This window comes from Bos indicus x Bos taurus, chromosome 9 (assembly GCF_003369695.1).
Source record: "Bos indicus x Bos taurus breed Angus x Brahman F1 hybrid chromosome 9, Bos_hybrid_MaternalHap_v2.0, whole genome shotgun sequence".
Taxonomy (NCBI): domain Eukaryota; kingdom Metazoa; phylum Chordata; class Mammalia; order Artiodactyla; family Bovidae; genus Bos; species Bos indicus x Bos taurus.
Genome location: NC_040084.1, coordinates 88,189,754 through 88,212,085, shown reverse-complemented (window position 1 = coordinate 88,212,085; position 22,332 = coordinate 88,189,754). Strand labels below are relative to the sequence as shown.

The window sequence follows — 22,332 nt, the reverse complement described above, 5'->3', positions numbered from 1 at the left end:
CCAAGTTTAAGGTTTCTATCTACCATGCTCCCAGGAGAACCTGAACAATATAATTATTTTGAATAATTTTCCTAGGTTTTGACTCAAAATCTGGCTAGAACCATTTGGAGGGAATAAACTGACATCATTTATTAAGTATACATGAACTCTTGTGAACAGTCAACAACCACCTTTGCACAGCAACCCTACACACCTCCACTCACTTTGCTTTTACTAAATGCTGCCCACGTTGAGCTAGTTTTGATGTTCACTAGCAGTTAATCCAGAGAAGGCAATGGCGATCCACTCCAGTACTCTTGCCTGGAAAATCCTATGGACGGAGGAGCCTGGTGGGCTGCAGTCCATGGGGTCTCTGAGTAGGACATGACTGAGCGACTTCACCTTTACTCTTCACTTTCACGCATTGGAGAAGGAAATGGCAACCCACTCCAGTGTTCTTGCCTGGAGAATCCCAGGGACAGGGGAGCCTGGTGGGCTGCCGTCTATGGGGTCAAGCAGAGTCAGACACGACTGAAGCAACTTAGCAGCAGCAGCAGTTAATCAGAAGGTATGAACAGAATGGACAAAAGACATAAAAGGCCAGGCCCCTCCCCCTCCACCCCCAATATTAGACTGCTACCAGTAGAGGAGATGAATACTCAAAATCACTATGTTCTTACGTTCTAAGTTTCTGTCATTGTTAAGGTGGCAAGAGGTGCGAGTGGGGTAGAGCAAGGAAGGAGGGGGCATAAGAGCAACAAATAGGCATGGAAACAAATAGTCAAAGTGAAGTTTGAGGGGCTTATACACAGTGGTTAGATGTGTTATTTGACAAACAACTCCTATTGGCTTGGCCAGAAAGTTCATTCAGGTTTCCTATGTTACAGAAAAACCTAGACAAACTTTTTGGCCAACCCAATACATAAGCCTAAAACTACTTAGCAGGTTTGCTTCAAAATTACCATAGACCTCAAATGGTTTTAGCAAAGATCTCATTCACCCAATATGAGAAAAGCCCCTGGGAGGAAAAATAAAGAGACACATTCAAATAAAAGTGCTCAAATGCCATGCAAAAGAAAAAGTACATTAAAATGTGCCAAGTACTACAGTGTAAGCACTTTATTAAATCCACCCACGTAACAAGCCTTCGTTAAAAACAATCCCTGCCAAGTCCTACACTCTAGCATTGAACACATAATTCCCTCAGTATTCAAGAAATGTTAGTCTGAAGGAACCTCATAAAAAGTGTCAGTTTAATAAATGTTATTTAAACTGGAGGGAAAGTATTGAGTGAGGACATGTGCGAGTAAAAAGACAATAAAAGCAATGACATCTCATCAGCCTCCTCCCTTGGTTCAAAACTTTTCTCTTCTTGTCAAGTATCCTAAGCAGCTGTGGCTGGTTCAGGGAACACCCATGTAAAGCCATCCTTTCATTGCCAAGGGAGAGGAGTAGCAGAGCTATGAACTGACCTTTCCACACCAAACCATCTTCTCTCTCCAGCTGAATCAAACCAGGCTTCAGGAGAAAACACCTCCAAGTTCGATAGTGTTGTCTCTGAGAGGTGGTGCAGGACAAAACCCCACTCAGATTCCATGTTATCCAAGTCTTAGCACCTCAGCAGCCTAAAGGCTAAGTCTTTAGGCAGGGTCCAGAGTTAAGGCACAGCACAGACTTCCTGGGCCTGATCACTGGGTTCCTTCATTCACTCTGCACAGATCTGGGAAAGGCTCACTTCCCAAGTGTAAGACAATTCACCTTCTAGCTAGTGGATACCTCTGGTGCTAAGGGCAGCCTCTTCTCTAAGCTATGGGAACAGGCAGAATTGTGTTCAATGTGTTTCATGTCACTAAGTGGGTGAAAAGCATCTCTCTTCTCGTCCACCTTATCCTAACATTGTCTGTACTGCTGCTGCTAAGTCGCTTCAGTCCTGTCCAACTCTGTCTGACCCCATGGACAGCAGCCCACCAGGCTCCCCTGTCCACGAGATTCTCCAGGTAAGAATACTGGAGTGGGTTGCCCTTTCCTTCTCCAACTGTCTGTACTATCACACGATAAACAAAGAGTTCATGTCGATCAAGAAATACGAGAGCTGGAGGTTGGATCTCAACAGCCTAATCCTTGTGCAGCTACAGCTTTTGAACAATGCTGAATGCTTTTAACAAGGATTGCTTAAGGCTGTGGTTCTTTAAATTTTATGCAGCAAGGCTATAATAATAACTTCTTAGCTTTTTAGCACACTGTATGGATAATTGTGCTTGAAAAAGGATTTTAACTTTCTAGAATATGATAGAAAAAAATAAACTCACGTTACTTTTAATATTTTACCTACTTTCCCCTCACTAAATGCACATGTCCTCAACATCCCCAAATATGATTTAATTTAGCATTTCTTATATTTCAAAGATCCTATTTTGTAATAGGGATATAATTTCTAACTACGCAGTATTAGATAATGTTATGAACTATTTAAAACCCTTCATAAAATGTTAAAACAGGCCACGAACTATATCCAGGGCCAAGTCTCATGAGGCTGTCAAAGGCTCTTTTATAGATCATTTAGAAAGATTAAAGAAACCCACTCTGCCCATGAGAATCTCTGGTCAGTCAATCTAAGATCCTATTAAACATGAAAGAAACCCTTATTTCCTACTTTCCAGCTATGAATTTCTCTCTCTTCACAAATTGTATCACTGGCAATTTTACTTTTAACTTTTAAAACTAGCTTTCATAGTTATTATCTCATTTTATCTGTGAATGCTAGTAGGAGCCATATATAGAAATGGAAATAACAGCTCTCTTGTTTCTCTCAGTATGGTCGATAGTCAAGACCTCACCTCTCTCTAAAATGTCAAGTGTACAAAAGCAAATGACTAGGATGTCAGGCAAAGGAGCAGAGGAGGGAGTTGCCATGGGGAGGGAATGGAGGGAACAGAGAAAAGGCCTGCGATGAAGACCAGAAGCAATAAGAACAATAACATTTCTCAGTTAAATCTTCAGAATTCATTTTTTAATTCCTAAATGGCATGGGAAAGAAAAAAAAATCCTATATATTTGGGAAAGATTTTAATACAATGTCTTTCTGTAGTGAAAGATGTACATTCTTCTTTGCATTATCACCAACAGCTGAGAATCCTATTGCCCAGATAACGTGTGAGCAGGATCTCTTCTCAGAAATAAGCTACTCGGATACTATGTGGTACCGTATTGAGCTACCAAGGCATACTGTGTTAAAATCTTTTAAATCATAGTATATATCAATGGCCTTTCACAAAAATGCTTGTTTATAAATTCTAAGGACAAAATATAAACCTGAGTGGTGAGGATATGTATGGATAAGATACACTACAGATAAAATCTAACAAAGGGAAATTAATACAACCAAGAACGACTACTGAAGGCCATTCATTAGTGGGAACTCAAGAAAGCAGAGTGCACAGTCTGAACCCTGGAAAAGGAAATGGCAACCCACTTCAGTATTCTTGCCTGGAGAATTCCATGGAGAGGGGAGCCTGGCAGGCTGTAGTCCATGGGGTTGCAAAGAGTTGGACACGACTGAGAGATTTATCACTCATTCGCTCAGACAGTTTGAAACTATGCTACTGTGTAAGTGAAAAACAACTTCCCAGTTATCTCTACAAACAATTAGGTGGTTTTTCTTCAGAATAATTCTTGCTTAGAAAGTCAACTAACAAACTCTCTTTGTATGGTGAGAACTTATGATGGTAGGTCGTTACTAAGTAGCCTTTTCCCCATTCAACTCTGCACTTGAAAAATCAAAGATACTAAAGAAATCAGCTACAGAATTTTTAAAACAGATTGGAAATGGATTAAGGAAAACAGATTTTTAAAGGAGTTGACATCTTGTGTTTTAAAAGAATACTCATAACAGTCCTTATTGGGTAAAGTTGCTGCAAGGTGGAAAATAATTGGTTATACTCCATAAAGGAGGGGTGCATGCTCAGTCGTGTCTGACTCTTTGTGACCCCATGGACCATATCCTGCCAGACTCCTCTGTCCATGGAATTTTCCAGGCAAGAACACTGGAATGGGTTGCCCTTTCCCACTCCAAGGGATCCTCCTGACCCAGGGATTGAACTCATGTCTCTCAAGTCTCCTGCATTGGCAGGTGGACTTTTACCACTGGCGCCACCTGGGAAGCCTCCATAAAGCAAAAACTACATAAAACGAGTCTAACCATTCTGTGAAAATTGTGATCTTGAGAAACAGAGGTGGTCAGGTACAAAAGTGTGTGAAGAAGAGGCTGCAGTGACCAATCGTGATCTGAAGAGATTCTGCACTTTTCTAGGTGGGGAGGGGAAGTGACTCAAAGCATTCCAGAGACTTCCTGAACAAAGCAGCATCTTCTTCCTGCCCAGGTGCTTCCCTCTCTATTTGGGACGTTTTCTTCCAACCACCCTCCTTCCCAACACCCTCCATCTTTCTTCTCCCTATTATGTGTCACCTTAGATTCTCCCTGGCTTCTTTAGAAATAATCCAATTGCCTTCAAAATAATAATGTTGGAATCACCCACTTAAAAATGACTCTTTCCTAATGAAATTTCTACTATAGTGTATTACTAAATCTATTTATCTTTGTAAAAGACTTCAGATAAGACAGAAGATAGCTATAAATGGTGCTCAGTCTCAGCCAGCAAATTCAGAAGAGGCCTGAGATGATAAGCGTTTTCACTTATTAATTGCTTACCACGTGCCAGGCACTGTTGTATGGGCTTTTCATATATTATCTAATTATCATAACACCAACCCTATTAGGCAGGTATCGTTTATTAGTTTCATTTCACAGCTGATGAAATGAAAGCATAGATTTATAAGCAAATACGGGGCTTGGCAAACCATGGTCCTTGGGTCAAAAACGGCCCTAAAGTTTTCCTTGAACTTCCACACCCTTTCACTGGCGTAGAGGCTGGGGCTGCTGTTGGGATACAGTGGCAGAAGTGAACAGTTAGGATTGACAATTTATGGCCCAGAAACCCAAAAAGAGTTACCATCTGGTCCTTTATAGCAAAAGTCCACCAACCCATAGTGAAAACATGGCTAATTTATTGATAAGGGGAAAAAAAAAGGCAAGAATATTTGTACAGTTTAGAATAAAACTTCTGCTGAAGCTGTTAGAAAATAAAAAAAATTTAAGGTATTTTATTGAAGCAAAAAATCCTGTTTTAACCTATTTTCTTTCATAGATCTCTTATTGTATTTCTTCTCACCTGAAGTTTGTTAACTGGTCTCAGAAAAAAACAAGTGTTAATTCCAGCTCAGACACTAAAGGTTTCTCTGTTGGTATGGCGAGTTTCGATGAAGTGGTAAAGTTTCCAAGTAAGAAACAAAGAAAAACAGGCCAAAGAAAGCTTTGACAACCATAAATTTCCTGAGAGGTTTCACAAATTTTGGCAGTTTCACAGGTATTTCTTCCCAAGTACAAATGACATCATTGTTGAAATTCAAGAAACAATTGGCCTGGTTTACTCTACATTTGGTATCACATATTGTTTTGGTTGAACATCAATTGATTTTTTTCTATTTTTACTGGGAAGTTATGTCATAACTATTTTTAGAAGACTGTCTGGTTTGATCATTTGTGGGACTGAAAACACAATTGTGTCCTAGAATTTTTTTTCCCCTAAAGCTATAAGAGTGTATGTGTTTGGTGGAGAATGTCCTCATCAGCAAATATTCCAGTTTATTCTGAAACACATTTTAGATTAAAAATCTAAAACAGGAAATGGGCACTAACACATGAAAGAACCTGGGATAGTACCAGGCAGCGTAGGGAGTATAGCTTCATAATGCATCAATTTGAAATATAATATTTTAAATCACTGAGAATGAATTAGCATCTGAACTGTTCCGATAATTATCATTTTATGCTTAAAAACCTAGCTATAGTCAAAGTCAAATTAATAACTGGATAAGTCAACTATACTCCAGCATAAAATAAAATTTAAAAAAGAAAGAAGACAGGGAAACAACAATCATAACAAATTAATAACTGAAGTTCCAGAGTCTTGGATCTGGTACCTGAGCTAAGTTCAGTTTGCAGAGAGTCAAATAATTTACGTGAATTTTTTTAGTATAAAAGTAAAAGGTAAACACCTAAGACCAAGTCCAGGGTTCTTCTCTCCCTTTCACCACCTTCCCCTAAACAGCAACCAACACAGAAAACAGCATCAAACAGTAATTCCCACGCTTGTTTGTGCAGAAGAATCACCTGGGGATCTTCCGCCCACCCCCCCAGGCCACACCCCAAACCCATGAAGTCCCTCTCTGGCGGTGAGACACAGGCACTGGCAGCTTTGGAAGCTCCAGACGCCAGGAGACAACTGTGAGTAAGCTGAAGATGACCCAAGGGGCTCAGTCAACACACCCCTGACACCTGCAAGTGAGGAAGCTTGCATCCTGTCTGTCTCTCTGCCAGAGACTCACAGAGCTTTGGGGCAGGAGTCACTAACACAACACACCAGCGTAGGCACTGATATCATCAGGCTTACTCCCAACACGTAATCAATTCACGAATGCAAACATTGAGGGTCTTAACCCAGTGATAACAGCCCTAGGGCTTCCTCTTAAGTGATCATCTGCTTAAACATTCACACCATCTCTGCCTCTTAGGAGACACTGGGCTTCCTAAGAAGTCCTTTGTTGCAAGTCCTTCCTTGCCCTTTATTTCGGGGGATATTGATCCTGCAGGACAAACTTTAAACTCCCCCCGACAGCGCATCTTACCTCTAAGATGCTCTTTAAATCTTGCACGTAAGTCCGTTCGGTCTCCAGAATTTCCTGCACAACTCTGTCCACATAGAGCAGCTTGGGGCTGGTGGCCGATTCGGCCCCGGTTTTGGTCGGCCCGTTGGCTTCCACTCTGCGCTGTGCCCGGGGCTGCCTCTCGCCGCCCTCGTCTGTGCTCTGCTGCCCGGCCGCACGGTCCGTCTGCAGCTCGCTGCTGGAAAACGGCCTGGCTGGCATCAGCTCCAGTTTTATGGCCCCTGCTTCCTTATCCTGAGGAAACAAGCCCAGATGGCTGCTTGAAACTAAGGTCATTCTGCTGCCGAAGGAACCATGGCTGTCCCGGGAGGAAGCCGAGGACGACGTGGAGCCGAAGCTGACCGGGCGGTCACTGTCGGAGAGCTCCATGGCCCCGAGGTCCCCGGAGCAGGAGTGCCTGGCTGTGGTTCTGAGATACGGAGCTTGTGTTACAGCTGACCGTACTTCACGACGCAACTGGTGCGCATCTATACACGTGAAGAAAAATAAATAAACGGACAAGATAAGCAAGATAGGCAAGTATTTAAAATTAGAGCAAACAGAAAGATTTGAAGGTGCTTAAAACTTAGCTCAAAGGACACGGTCAAAAGCAAAAAGCACGCTAGGTATAGACGGAAATGCAAAGATACCCATGGGACGTTGAATGGCAAAGGCGGAGTTTTTAAAGCGTCGCCTGCAATTGCGTCAGACTTAAAAGCCTTTGGCGCTACCTTAGACCTACTGAACGTCAGGCTGCCTTTTACCAAGACGCCAATGCCATGTGCAAGCGCTTTAAAGTGTTAGAATCACTGCACCTGGCCTCAAAGCATGAGCACCTGACTGATAGAGCGCTTAGTCCAGATTTACTAAATCAAGGCTCAGCGCTCAGGGCACACGGAATCTACAGCTTCAGCAAGCACCAAGGGGATGCTTATGTATTTAAAAAACAAACAAAAAACCCCCCACATCCTATGTTTTATTAGATTAATAATATTAATAATATTTATTAATATTGACATATTAGAGTATTTTGAGAACCACTGTTCTAGATTTTAAGTATTTTACTACAATTCCACAAAACTTGACATTACCAACCTGGAGACACCACTACTTAGTGCTTAGTGATGCTGACAATTTTACACTTTACTTGTATATAGCATTAAATAAAGTGTTGCGTGGACAGTAATTCTCCAGTACTGGACAAGAAAACTCAAAATATTGAGACCCACATCCTCCTTAAAACTTAATCAGCCTATCACAACATTTATCTAAGTCACTTCTCAAAAGCTGGCATTCCATTTGCTGTGTACATGGGGTTACACTGTTACAGAGTATATTTGACGAACTACTACTTTCCACGTGCCCAGTTAGATAACATGACAGTGTGACCATGCAATTAAACAATAAACATCAGAACTGTTTCTAAAGAAATGGGGCTGTTAGTATTTAGAAAAGGGAATAAGAAGAGAAAATTTAAAGCCTGTAGCACTTAAGTCTTGGGTTCAAAACAGGCCCGGTATGGAATTTAAAGTTTCAGAAGCTATTCTGATAAAACACAAAGTTCCAATCTTCTTCATTTGTAAGGCAGGATCCACACTTTATCCCCCTAGTAATGTGATCCCAAGTCTATAGAAACAAAATGCCTTGCAATAGTGTGACTAATAAAGAAATTTGCTTCATTTCAAAATCCACCCAAATCCATGTTTATAGATCTTGTTAGAAAAGTAGGAGAGTGAAACTCAGGTATGGAAGGTGGTAATAAGACAATAACAAGAATATAGATCAATGACAGTCTTTTCAAAAGGAACGTGAATTTGGTTTGACTCAATAATAAAGATCATCAAACAGCTGGTACCAATATTTCTAGAATATGAAAGAACCCATCAAGTCTATATCCTTTAACATTCAGACTTTTCTTGGTGGTTTAGAAAAGTGAAAGTGAAGTCACTCAGTCATGTCTAATTCTTTGCAACGCCATGGACTGTAGCCCACCAGGATCCTACGTCCTTTGGGATTTTCCAGGCAAGAGTACTGGAGTGGACTGCCATTTCCTTTTCCAGAGGATCTTCCCAACCCAGGGATCAAACCCAGGTCTCCTGCATTGTAGGCAGACGCTTTATTTTCTAAGCTACCAGGGAAGTCCTCTTGGTGGTTTATATTCATGGCAAATATTAGCATTAAAGAGTGTACTGCAAATAGTAAAACTATGAATATAAAATAAAGGAACTAACTTGGATCAATAAGAAGGAATGGTAAGAAACACGTAGGACATGAGTAAATTACCAGTATAACCACTACCACATGGTATATTTCCCACAATTTTTTCAAGTTTTTGCGATATTCTTTCTGCTTTCTCTGTAACAACTTTATGGCCTATAAAACTTGGATTGGTTATAGTAGTTAAAATGTACTTGTGTGAAAAATCCTGGTCCAACTTGAATGTTGGAAAATCCAAGAAACAGCCAGGCATTTAGGTGTGTTTGCAGCAAAGGATGCTTACTCGTGTTTGGGACTGGTGTTAAGAAAGTCCTGGGCAGGGCTTTCCTGGTGGGTCAGTGCTTAAGAATCCACCTGCCAATGCAGGGGACACAGGTTTGATCCCTGGTCTGGGAAGATCCCACATGCTGCTGGGCAGCTAAGCCCACAAACCACAACTACTGAAGCCTGCACGCCCTACAGCCTGTGCTCAAGAGAAGTCATTGCAATGAGAAGCCCAAGCATGGCGACTAGAGAGTAGTCCCAGTTCTCTGCAACTAGCGAAAATCCTGTGCACAGCAACAAAGACCCAGCACAGCCATAAACACACAAACAAATAACTTTTTTTTTTTTAAAGAAATTCCTGGGTAGTTAAGATTAGGACCAAACACACATTGGCATCTAGCACAACCATAACCATAAGGTTGATGTCCCTTTCTGGAATGGATGCTGACTTGGGAAGTATATAGGATTCTTTACGGTCCCAAAAGGCCAATGAGACTGTGTTTATGTTCAGTTGCCCAGTCATGTCCGACTCTTTGCATCCCCATGGACTGCAGCACACCAGGCCTTCCTACCCCTCACCATCTCCTGGAGTTTGCCCAAGTTCATGTTCATTGCATCAGTGATGCCATCCAGCCATCTCATCCTCCTTTTCCAGATGCTCTGATTTTCAAATACAGTAGTATCCACCCGCCCCCGTCCCCTCCCCCCTGCCCCCAACTTCTGTTTGGTCCTAAGTCATAGTCTCATTTGAGAAAACCATGTTTGATAGTTACATAACTCTTGGGAAATGTTCATTATCATGATGGTGAAAAATGAACACAACAGAGAGACTCATGTTTTGTTTTGTTTTACTTACTTTCACTGCAAGTTAACCAGCCAGTATTGGGATGGAGAATCCATTTTGGGCTCCTAGGGCTGCTAGTGTCTTTTATACTTTCAAAGGCAGGAGGAAGTGGGACAAGAAACTCAAGTGAACAGGGTTCACTTCCTGGATGAATCTTACATGGCAACATGAATTGGACCCTAGCAAGGAAGACCTCATATGTTTCAATACCAGGCCACGTGCCATAGGGCACTGAATCAGCCTATTCAGACTGCCAACCAGACATTTTGTAAATCAGAATATATGAGGTATTTGGAGTGCTAGTATTTAGCCAAACTTACTGCCCCAAATTAAATACCTTCCAAAATTACCGATGACAGAAGTGAAACCTTTAAAGCTAGGTCATTTAATGGCATATAATAGGAGATTGCAGGTGGATAACAATTTTTATGTTGATTCATTGCTTAGAAGATAATTATAGTTTTCTCACATAAGGAAATGTTCTTCATAAAAATTGTCTAGTCTTGCTCTCACCTCCTTCAAAATAATTTCAGATTTCCACCCTCTCTGGCTTATTCTTCCTAATACAATTAATCAATTATTAATATTTATCTCCAGAGCTACATTGTTCAACATAGTAGCCAGTAGCCACATGTGACTATTGAGCGCTTGAATTGCAGCTCATCCAAATTGAGATGTGCTACAAGTGTGAAATATACATTCACTTCCAGACAGTAGAGAATCTGCCTGCAATGCAGGAGACCTGGGTTCCATCCCTGGGTCGGGAAGATCTCCTGGAGAAAGGAATGACAACCCACTCCAGAATTCCTGCCTGGAGAATTCCATGGACAGAGGAGCCTGGCGGGCTACAGTCCATGGGGTTGCAAAAAGTGGGACATGACTGAGCAACTAACACTATTTTAAATATTACATATATTTAATATTTAAACTTAACTTCCTTATCAATCTTTGTCCCAATAATAGTGAATGAAAAGGTACATACAGTTTGAAGTTTATCTTTTTTTACTCTGCTCATTAATGCACAATATTGTTATGAGTTAGCAGCAACAGCATTTGGAGACAAGTGCTGTGTACTGGATATTGGGGTGGCTGGTTTCCCATGATAAACTGAAACACCCAGAGAGAAAACTGAAGAGCAAGAAAGCTTTATCCTCTGCTTTGCGTGAAAGATGTCCATCTGTGTTAACACTTGGGTAATTTGTTGCTTTGCTTTGCTTTCCTTCTCAAAACCTGTTTCTCTTACCAAATCTCAAACGCAGGGCTAATAATATAGCAACGAAGGAGAACTTGCCAGTTGTTGCTAATGGCCCATGTCAGTGGCTCTTTTGACCATGAAAACCCTAAATAAGCTGATTTTCCCAGCTCGAGGGCCTTGGTTCATCTGACCCTTGGTAAACCTGGAGTTGGTGGTGGTGGTAGCACAGGGGTCGGGGGTCAGGGTGGGGCTTGATGCTTACAACCAGCAGGACTGGAGTCTAAAGCCATCAACAAAAAAAATATTCCTTCTTGTGCCATCCTCAATAAAATGAACAATATGGCTGTCCAGCTCCCACACAGATACCTTTCACACGTTTTGCTTCATGGCAAGTCTCTAATTTTTTTTCTAGGAGAAAGAGCTCAAATTCCTTGGCTTTTCTTTGTTTGCTCCTCAAATCTCCAATATTTTAATTGCCCTCCCTTGGAATGTCACTGCCAGAATCAAAAGTAGCACTTTTTGGCTCCAACTTGCCTCTGAGGCTGATTTAAGGGGGAAGCAGAACTCTCATTGGCAGGAAAAGTCCAGGCTTCTCTGACCACGTTTACATGCTACATGGGGAACCCATGGGGTCATAACCGACCACTCCCTGTCACCAGCCCCCAGGAGAGCTTTACAAGGCAAGGGAGGGCTATATGTACAGCAAGGGAGGAGGGGTGATCAGGGTTTTCAAATTCTGCTCATGGCTATTCTAGAGTTTAAATACTTAATTGGAGTTCCTTGGCAGGACAGTCATGGACATCGAGAGAATGTGTAGTGCTCAGGATCAATGAATAAAATTATGTTCCTTATTATACTGTCTGTGAAGAGGAGAAAACAGAGGGAACATAAAACAAGAAATTATTCTATCAACCAGAAAAATTCATTTAATACACAGCAAGTCTTCAGTAGACCCTAAAGTTGTAAACTGATTTCATGATTCAAAAACACACAAATTTTTAAGAGTCAAAGTTATAAAAAAGTGAAGTAAAGTAAAGTGAAGTCGCTCAGTCGTGTCTGACTCTTTGCAACCCCATGGACTGTAGCCTATCAGGCTTCTCCGTCCATGGGATTTTCCAGGCAAGAGTGCTGGAGTGGATTGCCATTTCCTTCTCCAGGGGATCTTCCCGACCCAGGAATCAAACCTGGGTCTCCTGCATTCCAGGCAGACGGTTTACCGTCTGAGCCACCAGGGAAGCTAAGTTATAAGAAGTACTCATTTATATGTTTCAAAGATAGTACCAAGTATCTGAGGAATCCTCCTCTACCCATCTCTGAGATAATAGTGGAGGGCTCAATAGATAAAAGCCACCGGATCTCAATGTGAATTTCTACCTCTTGGTTTTCTAAAATAACATGATTCTGTATTATTAATAATAGCAGATCCAGGACTACAATTAAACCTGTTCTTTGCTGCTCTGAGTGTTCAATCCAGGCAACATGGTTTTCATTCTTATTTGTAGCTGTCTGGTAATAAAGAGGTTAAAAAAAAAAATCTTACCATGTTAATTTCTGTTTTGACCAATGTACTCTGGCAGTGCAAGATGTGAGGACTGGGGGAAGCTGGATGAAGGGTGTATAGAAACCCCAAACTAGCTTAGCAAATTTTCTATAAGTTTAAACGTTTTCTAAAATAAATAATTAAAAAAGATCTTATTACTGCTGAAGAGTCAGTAAAGCAAAGTTTGGATAAGAAAGTCAAAGATAAGAAGGGGTGCTTTGCAAAAATGTTCTTATTCAAACAAGAGGTGAGGGGTTGCAAGAAGATCAAAAAATTTCTTTGAGCTGTAAAGTCTGGTACTAAATATTCAGATCATTTACTAATTGATTCCTATGTTAGTCAGCGAAAACTGAGAAGTACAATGGCTCCTGCAGTTAGGCAAGGATTGAGTTGTAATAGATAATCTTAATTAACGCAGCTAATGCATTGGCTAAATTGTCTTAGCTAAGTGGTGACTCCAGAATTTCGACATTTGAGGGCACAGGTATGTCAGTTTGGTTAAATGAGGGCCTAAGGGAGGATGAGGAGACGGGATAGTTAGGGAGCTTTGGCTGAACAGGTACACACTGCTATATTTAAAATGGATAACCATCAAGGCAGTGCAGTATAGCACAGGGAACTCTGCTCAATGTCATATGGCAGCCTGGATGGGAGAGGAGTTTGAGGAAGAATGGATACATGTATATGTAAGGCTGGGTCCCTTTGTTGTCCACCTGGAACTATCACAACTGTTAATTGGCTATCAGTTCAGCTCAGTTCAGTTGCTCAGTCGTGTCCGACTCTTTGCGACCCCGTGGACTGCAGCACGCCAGGCCTCCCTGTCCATCACCAACTCCTGGAGCTTGCTCAAACTCAAGTGCATTGAGCCAGTGATGCCATCCAATCATCTCATCCTCTGTCATCCCCTTCTCTGCCCACCTTCAATCTTTCGCAGCATCAGGGTCTTTTCTAATGAGTTAGTTCTTTGCGTCAGATGGCCAAAGGACTGGAGTTTCAGCTTTAGCATCAATCCTTCCAATGAATATTCTGAACTGATTTTCTTTAGGATGGACTGGTTGGATCTCATTGTAGTCCAAGGGACTCTCAAGAGTCTTCTCCAACACCATAGTTCAAAAGCATCAATTCTTCGGCACTCAGCTTTCTTTATAGTCCAACTCTCACATCCATACATGACTACTGGAAAAACCATCACTTTGACTAGACAGACCTTTGTTGGCAAAGTAATGTCTCTGCTATTTAGTATGCTGTCTAGGTTTCTTGGCAGAAGTCACCGTTTGCAGTGATTTTGGAGCCCCCAAAAAGAAAGTCTGTCACTGTTGCCATTGTTTCCCCATCTATTTGCCATGAGGTGATGGGACTGGATGCCATGATCTTAGTTTTCTGAATGTTGAGTTTTAAGCAAGCTTTTTCACTCTCTTCTTTCACTTTCATCAAGAGACTTTTTAGTTCTTCTTCATTTTCTGCCAAAAGGGTGGTGTCATCTGCATATCTGAGGTTATTTATATTTCTCCCAGCAATCTTGATTCCCAGCCTGGCATTTCACATGATGTACTCTGCATGTAAGTTAAATAAGCAGGGTAACAATATACAGCCTTGATGTACTCCTTTCCTGATTTGGAACCAGTCTGTTTTTCCATGTCCAGCTCTAACTGTTGCTTCTTGACCTGCATACAGATTTCTCAGGAGGGAGGTAAGGTGGTCTTGAAGAATTTTCCACAGTTTGTCGTGATCCACACAGTCAAAGGCTTTGGCGTATTCAATAAAGCAGAAGTAGATGTCTTTCTGGAACTCTCTTGCTTTTTCAATGATCTAGTGGATGCTGGCAATTTGATCTCTGGTTCCTCTGATGGGATAAATACAGCTTGAACATCTAGAAGTTTATGGGTCATGTACAGTTAAAGCCTGGTTTGAAGAATTTTGAGCATTACTTTGCTAGCGTGTGAGATGAATGCAATTGTTTGGTAGTTTGAGCATTCTTTGGCATTGTCTTTCTTTGGGATTAGAATGAAAACTGACCTTTTCCAGTCCTGTGGCCACTGCTGAGTTTTCCAAATTTGCTGCCATATTGAGTGCAGCACTTTCACAGCATCATCTGTAAGGATTTGAAATAGCTCAACTGGAATCCCATCACCTCCACTAGCTTTGTTCATAGTGATGCTTCCAAAGGTCCACTTGACTTCACATTCCAGGATGTCTGGCTCTAGGTTAGTGATCACACCATCGTGATTATCTGAGTCATGAAGATCTTTTTTGTATAGTTCTTTTGTGTATTCTTGCCACCTCTTCTTAATATCTTCTGCTTCTGTTAGGTCCATACCATTTCTGTCCTTTATTGTGCCCATCTTTGCATGAAGTGTTCCCTTGGTATCTCTAATTTTCTTGACGAGATCACTCATTTTTCCCATTCTATTGTTTTCCTCTATTTCTTTGCATTGGTCACTGAGGAATGCTTTCTTATCTCTCACTGCTATTCTTTGGAACTCTGTATTCAAATGGGTGTATTTTTTTCCTTTTCTCCTTTGCCTTGCACTTCTCTTCTTTTCTCAGCTATTTGTAAGTCCTCCTCAGACAACCATTTTGCCTTAACCCAATTGAAAATATAAAGTTAAAAAAATAGAGGACCTAGGGGACCTTAAGGCTTTTTTCCCCCATTTTTATTATCATTTTCATTTTTATTATCTGCTTTGGAAGATCAATTAGTGGGGGAGGTGAAGGTGATGATGGAGCAGGGTTAAAGCAGGGCTAAAATGTTGTCACTTTGAGGGGGGACTGGCAGTTGTCCACAAAAACCCACTCCCCTTCTTCCCTTGTGAACCAAGTTTCTGCTGAGCACACTTTTCAGACTCCCTGCCATTAGAATTGGCCATGTGGTCAAGTTCTCACCAATGGAAAAGATACGTGCCCCTCTGGTGGTCCATTTCTCCAGCATCAGACATCATTCCTCCACATCCTTCCCCTTTCCACTGGGACCCAGATGTGGCAGGGGACCTTGCCCAAGCCATGAACATGACCCCAAAGCCCTAGAATATGGCACAGCATGAAGACAGAAGGGCCTTGCAATAAGTGCGTCCGGATGTGCCCTGAGCCACCATATAAAAAAGTCTGGTTATCCTAAAACTGACATGCTGGAGAAACCAGGGAATGAGACCACAAGGAACCCTGGCTGATCTGGCCCCTACAGACTGGGTGTTTCTGGCCCAGGCACCAGACAGTATGAAAGAACAGCCTTAGAGATGACCCCAGCCCTGTCATATCTGGCTGCAACATCAGGAGACCCTGAGCCAGAACCACCTGGCAGAGCCTCTTCTGAACTCCTGACTCACATAAACCTTGAGAGATTAGAAATGATTGTTGTTGTTCCAAACCACTAGGCTCTGGAGTGATTTGTAATGCAGCAAGAGATAACCCGAACAGCCTCTATTATAACAGATCAGCCTTACCATACATGCCAGGTCTTTAACTCTCTACGACAATTATCCTTAAAAAACGAAACACACACTTCCCTCCCCTTGACCCCACACACAAAGCCTCACAGTTCATTCACATATGTCATTACTTTTGGAACATTTTATGGATGGGAAAAAAAGATAGGTTAGGTTACATCATGCTCAAAGTTGAACTGTGAATCAGAGACTATGGTTTCTGATTTCTGGCCCATTAGTTCTGATACTTGGTTATAGGTTCACTAGTGGCTCAGATGGTAAAGAATCTGCCTGCAATGTGGGAGACCTGGGTTCGATCCCTGGGTTGGAAAGATCCCCTAGAGGAGGGCATGGCAACCCACTGCAATATTCTTGCCTGGAGAATTCCCATGGACAGAGGAGCCTGGCGGGCTACAGTCATGGGGATGCAAAGAGTCAAGCACACATGGCATAGATTCACAGAATAGGGCAGAAAAAGTGCTTAGAGATCAGCAAATGATGCACTAAATATAAGCTACTTGTATAAAGTGCACAATCCCAATGTGCCAGTAGTGTGTGTGTGTGTGTGTGTGTATAGGAATGAATGAATATATGCCCAACTGTGTGTACAGAAAGAGCTCAGTGGACCAGCCAGGAATCAGGTTATAGGCGTCTCTCCTATAGAAGATTTGCATTTGTGCCCTGGCTCTGTACCATGGAGGTTTGTATTGCAATTTTTTTTTTTTTGGCTGTACTGCTTGGCATTGGAATCTCAGTTCCCTGACCAGGGATTGAATCCTCACCCCTGCAGTGGAAGCATGGAATCGTAACCACTGGACCACCAGAGAATCACTGTATTGCAGCCTTTGAGTCTCTGGTTTCCTCACTTGTAAGTGAGGCAGCTGGACTAGCTGACTTCCCCAGGTCCCATCCAACTGCAGGGATGCAGTCCCAACCCTGAAATAAACACCAAGTCACATGGATGCCACGTCTGCAAGGTCCATTCCTAGCTGGAATCACAAGACAAGCAGTAACCACAAAATAGCAATTGTCTTCTACATTCTACTAATGCCAGGTCTTCAATGATGAAATATATATATCACTGACTTTGCTAAAGGCTAAAAAACTTCTATTTTTTTTTTTTTTCACTTAGACTAAATCACAATCTATGCTCTGGCTTCTTTTTTGTTTTTGTGGAAATATCGGTCTCAAGGCAGTAATGCAACAATGATAGCTGCATGCACAGGTTCCCTCTGCACTGAGCATGCACAGTTCCCAAAACATCTCCGCTCACTTGAGAGGCAGGAGTAGGTTAAATAACATTTCTTAAAGAAAAGGGAGGAGGAAGGAGAAGGAGAAACCCTAGTAACTAACAATAGTACTCTGAGAAAATAAACCATCCCTAAAGTACACTAAACATTTTCTCAGAGAAAAAAAGAGGAGGAAGAGAATTCAAAGCGTCTAACAATAGAGATCTGAGTGAATAAATCCATCTAGAAAGTACAATATAAAACTATTGAATGTCATGCCCTTTCAAATCCTTAAGGGCAGAAAATGGTCATAATAGACAGTTGGGTAAAATGGGTGGTTTATAAAACATAAGTACAATGTGATCCTAAATTTGAATTAAAAATGCCACTTGTTTATTATCCACATTAGAAAAATGACTCAAAAGATGCAGAATACAATATTGACCTTGGTTTTTCAAAGTAGGAGAATGGATGGTTTTTCCTTTGATATTTACCTCTCAATACCACTTTTCCTCAATGTGTACCACTTTGATAATCTGCAAAAGTTATTTAAAGAAACTAAAAATCACAACATCAGTGTGTAACAAATATTTAAATATTTTCAATGAAAAGAATTAATTTCTATGTTCACATGATTAATGAAAAGGAATGCCAAATATATACATCTTCTCTCAAATATATTAGTATCACTAAATTAAAATAAAAAGCAAAATAAAAGTCAGACTCCACTGTGCAACAGCACTGACTACAATCCATGCCTTTTTCTCTCCAATTATTCCTCCTAACAAAAGAATTTCTTACCAATAAGCATTCAACACGGAAACTGCATTTACTCGGTCAACTTTGGTGACCACTAGACTCAGGCTAGATTCCATCACTACAGTTGCTAAGTATAAAGTTTGCAAACATTTATTTTGTTCCCCAGCTTAACCTGCGTCAACCTCATAAAGAAAGCACATGAAAATACTCAGCAGTCACTGCATGAACACTTAGGTTTTACTTTTCTCCCCAGAGTCACCAACATCAAGCTCTCTAGATTATTTCAACCTAACTTTAAGGGGAGACCAAATTCAAACCAAAACAAGACAAAAACCTTTGAAGGCAGACTGCAGTTCAGAGGGAGGAAAAAAAAAATCACCTTCTAGATTAATTCTATTATTGGAGAACTCTTTTCAGTCCATAGCAATAATAACAGAACACTTGCAATATATTCAAGCGAGCAGCTGGTCCTGCACAGGGTGGTGGAGAAAATCTCCACGACAGTTTCTCACCGAGGCGGTTGGGCTCGGCTGCTCCAGCAGGAAGGACCAAGGGTGTCGAGCATCGGTTCCCCAGACACATCCACGTTTGCTCCTACCTGGGCTCTGCCCAGGCGGAGCCACGTCGTCTGCCTTCAGCTGATGCACTGACCTCACTGGGAACTCAGTCAGGTAAAACCAGAAGCCTTTACTAGTCTGTGCAGCTCCTTCCGCAGAAATATTGCATGAGTCAGCTTTTATCTCTCAAAACCCAACACACAAAGGCTTTACAAAAACCTGATTGGCAACTTTCTCCCTGCCTTTTTCCCCCTGGTGTGCAGACCACAGACTTCAGCATCACTAAGAGCCTTAAACGAAACATGACATCATTCAATTGAGAAACAGGACAATAGACACCACTGTGGGTAACTTGAAAATGCACACTTCGCTGAGCAACACCCTGCCACTGACATTCTTTTGTGAACATCAAATACAGCCCACACTTGCCTACAGCTGCTCAGGCTCTACCTTCCTGGCTCCAGCCACCGTTCTCATTAAACTCCACAAAAGCAGCAAGATCTTGGAGCTCTGCTATTTTGAAGTGCACCTCCCGACTTTTAAGTCTGTTTCCAAGGAAGTGGACACACGTCTCCCATAAGTTTTAAAGTGAAGTTTGGGGGTGGGGGTGGGGCAGAGAATAACACACCGTGGACGGAAGTTTGAATCCTTAGTTTCCCTTAACGCGACAATGAATACAGTGTCAAGTAAGCAAGGCTACACAAGAACATTTAAGCCTGAGTATTTTAAAAACAGTACTGAAAAATCTATCTGAAGACAAACAGCTAAAATGTAAACTTACAGGCATTTCTTAGACAAACAGTTTAGTTTGTGCACAGTTCAGTAGGAAAGAACTTCTAATTATTTTGGTTTCCATTTCCCTAAGGCTACCTGTCTTTCTCAAAATGCTAAATCTATTTTTATATCAAGATCCAAAAGTTCATATTTGAGAAAGATATTGAGTTCTTTAGATGAAGGTCTTCAGAAGTACAAAAATGTTCTTGAAAACTGATATCACTGCACCGTGGAGCTAAAATTCAAGGTTTGGGTTATGCCCATGTATAGATAGCTAAAACTAAACTACTTCAGAGCATCAAAATCCTTTAAATAGAAGTTCCACTTAAAGCATTCATTTGTGGTTATGAAAAATAACATTAGCTGATCATCTTTAGCTATTTCTATCATACCTATTAAGTGATTTTAAACTAACAACATAATAGGATGATTTGTTTTAATGCCCGTTTCCTCTCAAATAAAGCTGATTATATACAGGGTTACTTCAGTGGGCCATTCTGATGGAAATTTATCAGTCAGTTCAGAAGACAACTTGGAATAATCCGCCTTCCCCCCAAATTTGCCAGTTTGATGGAAATCACTGATGCTAAAAGTCTGAGAGGAAGGGCCCTCCCTGGGCTGTTTGGACTCTCTTAACCCTTGTCTGTCCTCCATGGTGACCTCTGTTGCCCTCCAAAATGACGTCCACCTCACCTGTGTCCAAGTTCTCTTTTTATGCCTAATTAAGAGTCAGTTGAAATCTTACAAGCCTCATCTAACCTCCCACAACCACTCCAGGCCACTGCTCTTTCCATCTGTTAAATGACTGTTTATTACACTTAGAGAGTCATGTGGTCTTATGCTTATTTTCTAATCATCTCTGTCCTACCCTGGATTATTAATTTAAAGAGCAGGGAAGCTTCCTATGCTGTAGATTTGATATTCATGTGGGAGACACAGAGATCCACATTCAGGGATGGGATGGGATGGTATATGCAGAGGCTCTTGGCTTCTTCTTTTTGGCCATGCCATATAGCATGTGGGATCTTAGTTTCCTAAGCAGGGATCAAATCCTAGTCCCTTACACTGGAAGATGGATTCTTCACCACTGGACCACCAGGGAAGTCCTTGCCCGATTGTCTTGCCACTAGACTTCTGTCCATGCAACAAAATTAATCCCAAGGCAAGTAAAAGGCACAGATGCTAGTACCCTAGTACACTAGAACTGTGGCGCTGGAGAAGACTCTTGAGGATCCCTTGGACAGCAAGGAGATAAAAACCAGTCAATCCTAAAGGAAATCAACCTGAATATTCATTGGAAGGACTGGTGCTGAAGCTAAAGTTCTAATACTTTGGCCACCTGATGCAAAGAGCCAACTCATTGGAAAAAGACCCTGATGCTGGGAAAGGTTGAGGGCAGGAGGAGAAGGGGGCGACAGAGCATGAGATGGTTGGATGGCATCACCAACTCAATGGATATGAGTTTGAGCAAACTCTGGGAGATGGTGAAGGACAGGGAAGCCTTGTGCGCTGCAGTCCACAGGATTGCAAAGCGCTGGACACAACTTAATGACTGAACAACAACAAGGTGGGAAAAACACTCTCACTGGGATGCAGTTCTTATTAATTCCCTTGCAGCTCTAGTTACGGGCAGCTCAGGAGCCATTTGCAGTGTCCTCGCCAGGAGTGGAGACCCAGGGGTAGAACAGCAGCACCCACAGGGCATGCCTGCAGCCAGCAGGACACACACCAGCCAGCAAGCCAAGTGCAGGCCAGTCTTGGGGCCTAACTGGAGGAGGACCAGAAAGCCCTGTTACTTAAAAACATCCTTTCCCAGAATCAGTCTGCTAGTCCACTAAGAGAAACCAGTTCTTTTTGGTTGGGACCTCTCTGGTGGTCCAGTGGTTAAGACTTCACCTTCCAATGCAGGGAGTGTGGGTTCAATCCCGGGTTGGGGAGCTAAGATCCTACATGCCTTGCAACCAAAAGAAACTAAAACATAAAGTGGAAACAATAATGTAACAAATTCATTAAAAACTTTAAAAATCGTCCATATAAAAAAAATTTTTTTTTTTTAAATCCTTTTTGGTTTAAGGTAAAAGTTGTCTGTTAAAACTCTAATGTTCCCTGGGAAGGGTTACAGGGTCATTGCCACAGTGGCGTCATAAGCCTGAACCTCCTTCTGGGATCCATGCAGGTCTTTTAGGAAGGAGGCAGGAAGGGTGTTGGGAGGCAGGGCTGGGAGACTGCAGGAAGGAAGTGCAGATAACACGCAGCTCTGGGGACTCGACAGCGTCTGACCTAGTGGACAGGTTTGCTGACTTTGCAGCCAGGCAACAGCTCCAAGAAGCTGGGCAATGAAGGATGAAAGAGCAGCCTGGAAAAAGAAGGAAGGGCAGAAACATGCATACATTCTTCAGATTCAAGGAAAGATTTTGCCTCATATCATCTATACTGGGTAAGGCAGGTTTAAACAATCATCTTATATTTTCAGATACAAAGGTGCTAGAAGTTATAAGGAAGTATTTCAAATCACAACTAATATTTTATATATCGAGCATAACAATTTAAAAGCTGGGTGCCAGGAGACCTGTTTATTTTGTGATTTAAGATATCACCACTGTGACACTTCCCCAGACAAATGGTAAAACCAACCATTTACTAATGCACAGGCCACTGACAAAGGAGCCTTAATATATATTTGTGTGTTTGTGCTCAGTCATGTCCAACTCTGCGACCCCATGGACGCAGGCCATCAGGCTTGTCAGGCTCCTCTGTCCATGGAATTTTCCAGGCAAGTAGGCAATTTTC

At 41.8% G+C, this 22,332-nt stretch overlaps 1 protein-coding gene across 4 annotated transcripts in view; it reads right to left on the bottom strand.

The window, feature by feature from the left end:
• The window catches only part of PLEKHG1 (pleckstrin homology and RhoGEF domain containing G1), a 248,853-nt gene that overhangs the window by 99,459 nt on the left and 127,062 nt on the right, over positions 1 to 22,332 (bottom strand). For 3 of the 4 annotated variants that reach the window (XM_027551841.1, XM_027551843.1, XM_027551842.1), the window contains one exon: positions 6,724 to 7,229. In XM_027551841.1, the coding sequence (XP_027407642.1) occupies positions 6,724 to 7,131 (408 nt within the window). In that variant the 5' untranslated portion in view covers positions 7,132 to 7,229. Of the gene's footprint in view, positions 1 to 6,723; positions 7,230 to 18,723; positions 18,936 to 22,332 lie in introns of those variants that run through there. The other variant, XM_027551840.1, reaches the window with a different exon arrangement.